The sequence below is a fragment of the Gymnoscopelus braueri genome (genome assembly GCF_963280865.1).
Source record: "Gymnoscopelus braueri genome assembly, chromosome: 24".
Taxonomy (NCBI): Eukaryota; Metazoa; Chordata; class Actinopteri; order Myctophiformes; family Myctophidae; genus Gymnoscopelus; species Gymnoscopelus braueri.
In genome coordinates, this window is record NC_137626.1 from 31,135,481 (window position 1) to 31,148,451 (window position 12,971).

At 40.5% G+C, this 12,971-nt stretch overlaps 3 protein-coding genes across 3 annotated transcripts in view; all 3 read right to left on the reverse strand.

Annotated features, from left to right (window-relative positions):
• The window catches only part of LOC308080125 (uncharacterized protein), a 33,008-nt gene extending 32,698 nt beyond the window's left edge, over positions 1 to 310 (reverse strand). The window contains exon 1 of the mRNA XM_080421880.1: positions 172 to 310. The gene's annotated coding sequence lies outside the window, so the exon portion shown is untranslated. The remainder of the gene's footprint in view (positions 1 to 171) is intronic.
• LOC308080200 (uncharacterized protein) overlaps positions 1 to 10,143 on the reverse strand; it is a gene marked incomplete at its 3' end in the record, with an annotated part of 30,344 nt that extends 20,201 nt beyond the window's left edge. The window contains exon 1 of the mRNA XM_080421976.1: positions 10,099 to 10,143. The remainder of the gene's footprint in view (positions 1 to 10,098) is intronic.
• LOC308080127 (uncharacterized protein) overlaps positions 3,065 to 12,971 on the reverse strand; it is a 29,997-nt gene continuing 20,090 nt past the window's right edge. Inside the window, exon 4 of the mRNA XM_080421884.1 lies at positions 3,065 to 4,433. Coding sequence (XP_080278010.1) covers positions 3,757 to 4,433 — 677 coding nt within the window. The 3' untranslated portion in view covers positions 3,065 to 3,756. The remainder of the gene's footprint in view (positions 4,434 to 12,971) is intronic.

The following is a 12,971-nucleotide window of genomic DNA, read 5'->3' on the forward strand; positions in this document are numbered from 1 at the left end:
CCATTTCTACTCATGTACAAGCTAAGTTTGTACCTCATTGCTTTAAGTACTGGTTGTTGTGTTTTTCTGATCACATGCATTCTAGTCTAGCAAGTAACAGCAATTAGATGTATATTCCATATTGAGTCAATAAATACAAATAAAACACAACATGAATGAGTTGACCTTTACCTGCTGTGTTTCAGTGGTTGAGCTGCTAACAAACGTCCTCCTGCTGCTTAACGACGACACTGTTTAGAAACGAAACGTTTAAGTTTTCTTTGTATTTTACTTTCATATAAATCTATGGTATTTTTAAGTGTCAACAACAGTCAGTCAACACCGATATATTATAACTCTATGGTCAACACACCATGTTGTTTTCACTACTGCATTGTGGGTATGTTCTTCTTCTGACGACCACATTGTCTAGACGCCAGTTGGTGTATAGGTGCCCCCTGCTGTTGGTCTCGGGTACTGTCCATTGTTTATATACAGTAACAGTAGACTAGAGCAGTGTATATCAACCCTGGCAAACGTCCCAATTTTGGGCCGGGGCTACTGCTGAGGTGTGCCGCGCCGTTTGAAGAAGGTTTGAAAAAAATATCATTTTGAAAAAAAAAAAAAAAAAAAAAACTTTTTTTTTTTTTTTTTAAACAATAATAATAATCAGGCATGCAAACAGCCCCGAGGTGAAAAGGGTGACAAATGCTGTTTTTTTCCCGGGTCAGGTGTCACACTATTGCCCTATTTGGATTCAAAACTGCTAGTGGAAGCTGAAAAGCTACAAGTTTGCATGTCTGAATAATGCAAAAACAGAAATATTTGTTTGCATTTGCTTTTTTTCTCCCCCATATATTTTCATGATAAAAAAGTGCGTATCGTATCGAAATCGTATTGAAGTTGTGTGCCCAATATCGTATCGTATCGTTTCGTGAAATTAGTGTATCGGCACACCCCTAGTTTGTGTATATAGATATACCGTATATATATATATATATATTATATAATATATATATACCGTATATCTAGGTGTGCCCTGGGATTTTTTGGCTATGCCAGGTGTGCCTTGGCACAAAAAAGGTTGATAGACACTGGACTAGAGTACTATGTGACCTTCCAGACCTGTAAACAAGAGAACATACATCTCGGAGTAAAGCAGTTCAGCCAACTAATCAAATTAATTCTACAAATAATAATTAATTTGATAAATTAACCGATTTCAATCGCTATTTTGGATATGTCATTATAGGCAACATCTTCCCGCAAATTTAAAATACAAAAATATTGAAAATAGCAGATCTACAAGCTCACAACACGATACAGTGCGATGCGTTTTTTGTAGATCAGCTATTTTCACATGTCTTACACGACACAGACATAGGACTGATGTTGTCAATCAATTTGAGAAGTAAAAACATATTAAGAAAAAAACAGCTCCTAATTATTTGATTAATCAGAAAAGTAATCTATAGACGAATTGCTTAGGAAGTCATGGATAGTTGCAGCCCTACATCCATCACAGCTTTCATCAGTGCACATGGATGCTGCACAGGTCTGATCACATCTCATAGAATACAGTACCATGTTACAGGATGCAACATATGTATTAAACATATTATCCATATTATTTTCAAACTACAGTATGTAACTATATCAATATGTCTATGATAAATTCAGACTGTATGGCATATTCAGACTGTGACACAGTAAGATTATCACAAGTTATTTCAAGGCAATGTATGTTCCAAGTAGTTATGAGTTTGGTTATTGAACCAGAATGTTCTGGGAAACAGGAAACAGTTCAGTAAGACAGATTTTAATGGATAAATTGCACTGGATCAGGCTGACCTAAAATGGTGTAACTAATCATGAGATTTCATAATATTGTTGACCAAGATCTGTCTGTAAATATGGCTCTGTTGGTTTATTAACAAATGTTATATAGGTTCACAAAACATCTACTGATGCACAATCTTGGACACATCATCAGTGTTGTTTCCTGAGTCACTGGGTGTTTCGGGTCTTGCAACAGACATCCTCCTCCAGGCGTCTCGACTCTCGACCGAGGCTGATCAGACACCGGCATGTTTCCAAGTGCCATGCTACTGCCCCACTGTCTCTTAGGGGCTTAGGGTAGCAGGTGAGCTGTTGAAAGCAGGTGTTGGCGACACTAGGAGGCTCTGGCCACTGTGGGTTGACTCCGGGCCTGGCTCCTCCTGCATCTGACCAGAAGTGACTTCTGTGCGTTGTGTCGTCGTTCAAACATCTCATTCTGCCTTGATGGATTTCTAAACCCTCTTGAATGTTGCAGGTTTTACATCAGTATTGCTTTGGGTTCTTCCTCTCAGAATAAGTGGTTAGGGCTGCCAACCCTCTCCAACCCGGGTTGCCGTCTCTCCGGCCGTCCTCTGTCTCTCCAGATGTCACCACACTCTTCGTGGGCGTCACCCACTGGTCACTGGTACTCCCAGAGTATTTCTGTTAATAAAACATCTACTGATGTACAAACTTGGACACATCAGTGTTGTTTCCTGGAGTCACTGGTTAACAGTATACTTCTAGAGTTATTCCTTCCTGTTTTTTTTTGTTTTACTTGTTTCTTTCTTCTATATTCTTTCTCTATTTTAACTCTTCCTGTAACTGTAGATGTTGAGAGCTTGTACAAAGATAATCTCACCCACTCTTTTCCATCTGCAATCATGTGATGTGACACTAAAGTTGATTCTGAATTATGCCTGCATAATCCCAAATAGTAATGTTAAGAGATCATAGCTTATATTTCACTTTCCTGATAATAATCCATTAGGCTTATACAGTAGTAATAAAACATTTTGCACGTACGTTTGTGTGTGTGTGTGTGTGTGTGTGTGTGTGTGTGTGTGTGTGTGTGTGTGTGTGTGCGCTATGGGGCTTTGCACAGGCTTTAATTTGCTATCACATCTCACTCTTAATCATGTAATATGACTTAATAGTGATCATAGTCAATACATTAGGTGTACTTATTAGTCATAAATCATAAAAATGCATCCCTCAGTTAACCAGCATATAATTAAAATAATTGAAATGGTTTGACTGATTGATTGACATACTTGACAGACCTTAATGTCCACTCCATAGTATATCATGAACAGTATACATCATAGCTATTTCATTAAGTGTAACAATTACTGTCATAATTCATAAAACATACATACAAAGTATTTTTGCCTCAGTTAACTGATATTAAATAAGAAAGCTAATTGAAATGGTGCCCCATTCATTGAGCATACTTAATAGCACACAGTACAATGACATCAAATCATGATATAAAAACTACAATTCTGGAAAAACAGTCCTACCTTATTCAATCAATATGGTTTACATGGTCATTTATAATATAAATAAATAACACCACAATCTTTTGGAATACCTTTAAGTAAAAGAAGAAAGAAAAAAGGTTACTGTTAACACTAAACTGATTGTATTAATGTTTTGAAATAAGAAAAACAAAAGAGTTGGACAAAGACTCCACAAGATGAGTCCTAATGGAAACTTCTATCGACAGGAGCATTATAAATCTCCATGATATTTTTGCTTGTCTATGCAACACCCTGACAACATACAGCTGTTTAAGTTGATCCTCCCAGTGAGCTTATTTATAGAGGAAAGTGTTTTTCCTCCCCCTTGGTGTGAATGCACTGATATCTTTTTAGAGCACTTAACTGACTGAAACTCTTCTCACACTGTTAACACTGTGACAAGAGTTTATTCTAGCGTGGACACGCTGGTGTGTCTTCAGGTGGCGTGACTCACGGAAACTCTTTTAAAATGGAAAGGTTTTTCTCCAGTGTGGACACGCTGGTGTGTCTTCAGGTTAGATGACTGATTAAAACTCTTGTTACAATGTTTACAATGGAAAGTTTTTTCTCCAGTGTGGACACGCTGGTGTGTCTTCAGGTTAGATGACTGATTAAAACTCATGTTACAGTGTTTACACTGGAAAGGTTTTTCTCCGGTGTGGATACGCTGGTGTGTCTTCAGGGAACCTGACTCACTGAAACACTTCTTGCAATGTTCACACTGGAAAGGTTTTTCTCCAGTGTGGACACGCTGGTGTTTTTTCAGGCCATGAGACTTAATGAAACTCTTGTCACAATTTTCACACTGGAAAGGTTTTTCTCCAGAGTGGACACCCCGACTTGTCTCCCCCCAATCATCGCTGTCTTCAGTGACTTCAGTGTCAGATTCAAGCTCAACTTCAACTTCAGAGCAGTGTGAAGAGATGTCTTCATCATCTTCACTTTTCACTGCTAGTAATGTCAACATTGACCCAACAGGCTCCTCTGATCTTTGAAGTAGCTCCTCCTGTTCCTTTTTAATCTGTGGAGGCTCTGGTTCCTCCTGGAGCAGACTGGGGCTCCTCTCCTGTTCAGGAGAACCCTCCTTTTTACACACAACCATGTGCAGGATGGCTAGGAGCAGAAAAATAACATCATAGTCAACACTGGATTCATAAAATTTAAATTATTTTTTCTATCTTCTATGTTTCATGTAAAGAGCTATTGCCTACAAAAACTGACTAAACTAAATAGGAAAAAAAAAAGTTTTCAAATAAGTACTGCTTAACTCCCAAATGGTTTGGACTGCTGACTGACTGATTGATTGATTGATTGAATATTTTATTGGACAGAAATGCAAAAACAGAGTACAGTCAAACACTTTGTCTAGAAGGATAACACCAAAAAAGTCTGTGCGGTCTTGTTTACATTGGGGTCCTAGGAATTCAATTCATCAACATATAAAAAATAGCACCAAACATTCAATATCAACAGAAATATAAAACAGTATATGTACAGAGTAGGGAAATAAAGCAGAGGAGGGGAATGGGGGTAAAGATAGGGTGGGGGGGGGGGGGGTAGGGGTCACCTGTCAAAGGGAGAAGTGATACCCCCTTTAGCCTCCAGAAAGGTGAATTTTCAGGGTTGTTTGAAAGGAAGCTAGTGAAATACTTTTTTTGAGGGATGTGGTCAGGGCATTCCACACTTGAGTGACAGTGCTGTAAAAGGAGAACTTACCCATGTTTGTTCTATAGGTGGGTGTTACCAGATCGTTGTTTACGCTCCCTCTAGTATTGTGGCTGTCGCACATTTTTTGAGGTATTTAGTCAGATATGCGGGTATTCAGGTCATTGAGGGCAAAGTCTCCTTGACTATTTTGAAAGCCAAACCCATTTTTAATTGTTTAGCCCTGTCCTCTACCCTGACCCATACTAGGCTACTGTAGCAAAATGTGTGGTGAAAAAGGCAGGTCATGGTCCCCAGGCCAAGAAGTAGTCGGATCAGTTTGTTTTGGGAGGTTTGAAGCTTAGTCTTTAGTGACATTGAGATGTTGGAGTACCAGGAGGTGCAAGCATAGTCAAAGTGGGGCTGAATGAGGGCTCCGGAAAGAGTCCTGAGAGCACTTTTGTAGACAAAACAATCTGCCCAACAATCTTCTTTGATTTACACTTTTGATCACCTTTGTTACCATGCTTTCACCTGTCAGGTATTCGTCAAGAATACAGCCCAAATAGGCTTGCAAAGAAAAGGAATCCAAGGCACTGCGTCTTTGATGAAAAACAATATATTAAGGATTTATTTTGAGCAAGGCAACAATATGATCAACACGTATCGACCTAAAAAGGTCTTTATCAGGGTCTGTATTTGGGGCTAATTTCACAAACCACTGTACCGATTAGCGCCAAATTTTAATTTGTGCATGCTGCCAGTAGGCCAAGCAAGTATTTTTTTAATCGAATATAATGTGCTGCAAGTCATGGTCATGTTTCAGTTTCTTACAGATTATTAAAGTGTAGCCTGTAAGCTTTCTAGTGACGTGCCATGCACTGAAATCTGGAAATAGTTAAAGACATACTTATTTGAATTTTATTAACCACTTAAAGACCAGATTAAATGGCTTTTTGCAACCATATTTTAACCTAATTCCCAGTAAATCAGGATGGGCTGGGTGGCTCTGAGCCAATCACAGCTGAGTTTTCCAGCTCAGTATTACAACAGTCACACAGCGTACATATGTAATTTAAAGTATGTGATCTAAACTCGTTGCGTTGTACACTGCAACAAGGCGAATCAAGTGCATGTTACTGCATTGGCTATTTCTCACCTCAAATGTTTTTTGGAAACATTTAATGTATTGTTTATAACATAATTAATAAGGCACCAATCGGCCATCGTCTTTGTTCAGATTCAACAGAGTAGCACTGCCCTCTAGAATCTAGCATAGGCTAATGAATCATAACTGTTTGAAAGACTACCTGACAAGTGCTTAATAGGACATTTAAAAATTGGTTGCCGTGTCCGTCCTGAGATTGGGAGGTCCATGTTCAATCCCCCGGCCGGGTCATACTAAAGACTATGAAAATGGGACCCATAGTGATAGTCTACCTGCTTTAGCCTCTGGCTCTTCACACTATAGGGCATAGCAGTGGCGGACATTTTCTGGTTCCACTCCAAAATAGGCAATGCATTTTTCCCATTGACATTTCCAAAAATATTTATATCAAATATTTTAAGCCTAGAATCAAGCCATCCAGGCTCCTGGTGAATCATGACCATAAAACGTTTGATTCTGTGAAAAAACTTTTTTGAAAATGGAAAGGGTATTTATTAAATATAGTAGATCATATATATATATATATATATATATATATATATATATATATATATATATATATATATATATATATATATATATATATATATATATATATATATATATATATGATATGAAGCTCAACCTGGACAAGACCGAGCTGATGTTCCTCCCGGGGAAGGGCTGTCCACACCGAGACATGGCCATCACCATTGATAATGCTGTGGTGACCTCAACTCGGACTGCGAAGAATCTGGGTGTGACCCTGGACGATCAACTGACGTTCTCGGCAAACATCGCATCAGTGACAAGGTCCTGCAGATTCCTCCTCTACAACATCAGGAGGATTCGCCCCTTCCTCACGGAGAAGGCAGCCCAGGTGCTCATCCAGGCTCTCGTCATCTCCCGCCTGGACTACTGCAACTCCCTCCTCGCTGGTGCTCCGGCATCTGCCATCAGACCTCTGGAGCTTGTTCAGAAAGCTGCGGCTCGTCGGGTGTTCAACCGCCCCAAGTTCTCCCACACAACCATCCTTCTCCGTTCTCTACACTGGCTCCCCGTAGCGGCTCGCATCCAGTTCAAAACCCTGGTGCTAGCCTATAGGGCAGTGAAAGGAACAGCTCCTTCCTACCTCCGGGCTATGGTCGATGCCTACACCCCTGCCCGACCACTTCGGTCTGCCACCTCGGGGCGACTGATTGCCTCGTCACTCAAGGGTCCTTCTGGCCGATCCACACGGTCACGACTCTTTTCTGTTCTGGCCCCACAGTGGTGGAATGAACTTCCCACTGATGTTAGGACAGCAGAGTCACTGCCCATATTTCGCCGCAGGTTGAAAACCCACCTCTTCAGGAAACACTACCCTTCCTCTCTGCCTGACCTACTTGTTGTTAACTAGTTGTACGAACGCTTGTTTTCTATTGTTGTATTGTTTATTGGATCTTGTTTAGTCGATACACTGAATTGTTTTAGCTCATGCTCATTTGACTTAGCTATTTTGTCTCATCTGTTTAAGGAAATAGGTAGCTGATATATTGCACTTTTACCTTAGCACTCGGTATACTCTTGGTTGCTTGTTTTTGCAGAAAATGCACTAAAGACTTCTGGTGACTAGTAGTTTTCGTTCCCTACCTATGTTGAATACACTTATTGTAAGTCGCTTTGGATAAAAGCGTCTGCTAAATGACTGTAATGTAATGTAATGTAATGTAATCAAATATAAAATAAAATAAAATCACAGAAAAAAATGTTTTATGGTCATGATTCACCAGGACCCCAGATGGCTTGATTCTAGGCTCAAATTAATTGATATAAATATTTTTGGAAATGTCAATGGGAAAAATGCATTGACTATTTTGGGGTGGAACCAAAAAATGTCCGCCACTGCTATGCCCTATTCGTTAGACCTACAACCAACTACCAATCACAGTCTCCCATATTTGAATACTGGGCCCTGATTGGTCACCCCAGACTTCTGGGGCAGGAAATGGATTCACAACGGAGCGGTGCCAGACCGAAATCGCAGAGGGCAATGTTTTTTTTTTTGCACTGGCAGATTCGTCTGGTCCCAGGCTAACTCAGTGCCATCCTTACCGATAGGCAAATAATCATAATTCATGTTTTGAGGTGAGCGTTTGCCCCAACTTTCATCAACCCACAGAATAACGACAAAACATAATATGAGATTACATCGGCAGGTAGTAGGTAGACAACCTTGAAAACCAATTATTCCACAAGCCATGTGGCCCATAGTAGCCTGATTATCAGAATGAAGCTGCGTGGAGCTTCAGTCTGAAATTGGCTCCAGTGTCGGGGATTACAAGGGGGAGGGTATTAGAAATTCCCTAAACCAATCCTAAGGGATCCCCACGGCCACCTCCGCCTCTCATTGGACAACGCATTTTGTACCGGAGAAGTCCTAGGTTCACATTTACAACTCCAGACCAAGAGGCCGCCCACTCAGAGAGTGCTCAGAGAGTGGGCGAGGTCTATGGTATGGAACCAGGCTAGGCCCATAGGCCAGGAGCTTATCTCCTGTTTCTGTGGCGTGAGCTTGATGTACTGGGGAAGTATGATTCCCCAGTAATTTTTTGTTATTTTTCCGTGGGTTGATGAAAGTTGGGGCAAACGCTCACCCCAAAACATGATTTATGATTCCGTGCCTATCGGTACGTAACTCGGACGGCGCTGAGTCGGCTCAAGCAAACGTGAGCCACGAGAGGCACCATCGAGAGAGCTAAAGCGAGTGAGTTGCCGTGCCGAATGTGCTCGCTTGAGCTCGGTCAGTGCCTCTCGAGGCTCAAGTTTGCGTGAGACGGCACGCCTCCGTTGCGGTCAAAAAACTATACTTTATACGAAACACCTACTGATCCTCGTGGGTAGGTCAGTATCTCACCTACTTAGACCAATCAATAGTCTGATTAAACGTGATAATGGCCCATTCAATGCATTGCCAGCATCTGAAATGGGTGGCAGGGTTATTATACCAATCACATCACCATGAATGGAATACGTTTGCATATTAATTTATTTACCCCGAGCAGTGCGCGTTCGAGTTACACTAAAATAAAGCAGTCAGACTCGGGCAGGCTGCAGTGATTCCGTGCCGCCACGTTAATAAGAGATTGGAGCGTCGGGTTTATATCCTTAACCCAGCCAGGTTGTAGTCTTCATAACTCTCTATGACATAACTCCATACCATAGGACAAGCTACTGTAAGTTTGTACACCTCACTGTCCATGAAAAGATGGTCGGGAGTCCCGAAAATGCGCTCGCAGAAGCGCTCGTATATTTTGAAAATAGCAGATCTACAAGCTCACAATGCGGCGCGATGCGAACCGTTGTGAACTTGCAGATCTGCTATTTTAAAATAGCCAATGCAGCCAGATCTGCAAGCTTAACCGAATGACTGTTAAAGCAGTTTGTTTAAATTACTTAAATTTTTCACAGGGATTATTTATTAGTGTAGATATACATTTAGGAGTGGATTATGTGTCCAGATGCCTGTCAGACAATGCTGCTCCGCAGCTCTACAATGGAATAAAAGGGCGCAGCCCAAATCAACAACTGCTATCGACCAGACGTGAGATTTCAGCGTACGGTAGGATGAAGCCAACGTCAGGATATATTGATAAATGCCGAAAGTTGCGGTGATCTCGCCGTATGCCCATTATTTGGTCTGCACCGCGTTGATGAATGAGGGCCAGTGTTCTAGATGCTTTGGTCTACGGCCACTCTGTAGAGAAATGTACAATGTGGTGCAGTTTCTCTTTTGTATTTCTTCGCATATTTAATGATGCCTATGCATATTGATTGATTGAATACTTTGTTAGTCAAAACATGTAAGTAGCACAGAGGTAGAGTAAAACATTTAGGCCAAAAGGATAACACAAAAAGTCCTGGGGACTTATAATATCTTATAATAGCCGGTTATTATCATTGTCATGATATTTTTTGCCAAGATCATTGTATAGTTAAAAAACGTACTGAGGTGTGGGTGGTCTTCAGGATCCTCCTGTTTAATAGAAATGTCCCTGGCTGAGTCTGGAGAGTTCATCTTCACCTGCAGTCTGGACTCCACACACTGGTCTGAAATGAACACATTGAATAATGACTTGAATGGCAGTGGTGTCAAAAATAATGAACTGCAGAATGTAAAGGCAAATTAGCCGAAGTAAACGTTCCAAAATATGAATATTGGGTTCAAAGATTGTGGGATTTATATATTAGGGAAGTAATCACACTTATTTTAAGATTAGACAAGGAAATAAATGTATACAAAGTTGGACTCCTGCAATGCAAACAATGGTCTAAAGTAAATAAGGTGAAAGTATCTCTTTTTAATGTTTCTTCTGCCATGCATCCCATCCTTCTACACCCACACCACCACCAATTAACAGCCCCAACCGTGTGTGAAAAGTAACTATTTTGTCTTAACAGTGGAGCTAGTTAGGGTTCATCTTCCAGGGAGCTAGGAGATGGTTATGAGAGAGGTTATGGTGACACTCGGTTAGGGTTCATCTTCCAGGGAGCATGCATACGCAAATTAAGTTTCATAGCAATCTGTCAATTAGACTTTGAGACAACTTGTGTGTGAGTGGCCTAAAGGATCCTTGCTGGGTGCATTAAAGGACTATTTACTGTAACTGTTGGAAGAAGCTGCATTCAGTCATAGTTGGCAGTGTCTGTGTGTAGTGGAAAAGGCCACATGACCAGAAACAATCATCCAGATTATGGATGTGCATAACTGACCAATTTATAAAGAAAACATTCTACTGTTCTGGCAATTTTTCTTTGAAAGCGCAATATTTTATTTGTTATAACTACCATTACCGTTATATCCTATTCCATTATTATTGTATCTAATTCCACACTGTTGAAGCACAACTAGCAACTGTATTGTATGTGTATGTGACAATAAACACCTTGAAGCTAGAAAAGAGGAAAAAAGAGACAGACAAGAGAATGAAACGTACTGAGGTCTGGCTGGTCTTCAAGTTCCTCCTGTTTCATTGAAACGGGTCTGGCTGGGTCTGGAGAGTTCATCTGCACCTGCTGTCTGGACTTCACAGAGTCTGGAATGAAACAATAAAAATCCCAGAGGAGTTTAGGATTAATTAAGAAGACAAACTCCTCTTATACTCAACTTCAACAATAACATACAGCAACTTAAGGAAGGAGTAACTTATTGTGTTAATAACTTTTTCATAGAACACTTCAATTATAATTCATAACCTTTTACACTTCAAGCGCACACACACACACACACACACACACACACACACACACACACACACACACACACACACACACACACACACACACACACACACACACACACACACACACACACACACACACACACACACACACACACACACACACACACACACACACACACACACACACACACACACACACGTATAACTAACTTAGTAATCATGTCACATGGTAATCACTTGTCATTTGGGCGAGAAACTTTTTCACAGAACATTTCCTGATTATAAAGCATTAGGGCTGGTAAAGAAATAATAATTCATAACCTTTAAGGCCCGTTTTCACTTCAATATGTTTTGCAGTCATTAATATTTTGTGGAAAATATAATTAATATCTTCATGTCTCCCCTCTTAAAGGCAAGTAGAACGATTGTTTTATTTTTAGGAAAATTATTCAAAATTATTTACACTATGATTTGTGCAAATGAAATACTAATAATATTAATATAAACAATACAAACTTTTTTATTTTTCAGGTAAACATTGTTCAGGTTCACTACCATAATAGTGAAATGCCCCTTTTCCTTCAGGTCAATTGATGGATTGAATATTTTATAAACAGTTTGCAAAAAAAGCACAGAAAGTACAGTTCTATACACGGTCTCATCTTGACCTGCAGTCTGGACTCCACACACTGGTCTGAAATGAAGGAATTGAATAAGGACGTTAGGGTTCCATGGTTCTACTTCCCCTAAAACATGATCATTGGGTATTATTATTAGTCCCGGAACAGTATTATTGAGGATATAGTCAATCCTGGGAAGAGCTGTCTCTGGTACTCGTCCAGGCTGCGTAAACACTGGAGAGTCAGCCTCTATGTATGATTTTATGTCTTGTTATGTATTTGTTGTGTGATATTTGTATGTACTCTATGGACCCCCTGTGTGTCTGGAATAAAGTTTGAATTGAATTGAATATTAATATATACGGAGGAAGAATGTTTTTCCAAGAGAGAAATCTCGCCTAATCTAAATCATTTAGGGACCAGTGGCGTCCCCAGGATTTACATTTAGCCTAAATGTAAATCCTGGGGACACCACTGGTCCCTATCTGTATATAGCTTGAAGGGCGCTGAGTCGGCTCTAGTGGACCTTGCAACGTTTGGCGGTGTCTCTCGTTGTTCAAGTCCACTACAGACAGCGTGCCTACGTCGTTGTAACTGTGTTTTGCGTAAATACTCCCTAACTTCATCTTAGGGGCTGCAGTCTGTTCTCACCAAGTTACTATGATCGGATAGGAAAACGACACACGCTGACCACCCACTTATCCTAGTCCCCACCCTCCCTCCTCATGCCCATGGCTCTGCACAGTTGTTTAAAAAGGGTCTAGATTAGAACAGTGGTTCTAAAACTGAGGATCGGGGACCCCCAGGGGTCCTTGAGGGGGTTCCAGGGGCGCCCCAGCAAAATGAATATCGTCAAAATCCGTGCAACCATTTTAAACCTAGAATACTTTGGTGATCTAAAAATAGCAGATCTACAAGGTATTGAATAATGATGCATCCCAATGAGACCCGTTGGGCACAATTCACTAAGCTGTTTACGCCCCCATATTTATTTCACGTAAAGGAATTTACACAGCTT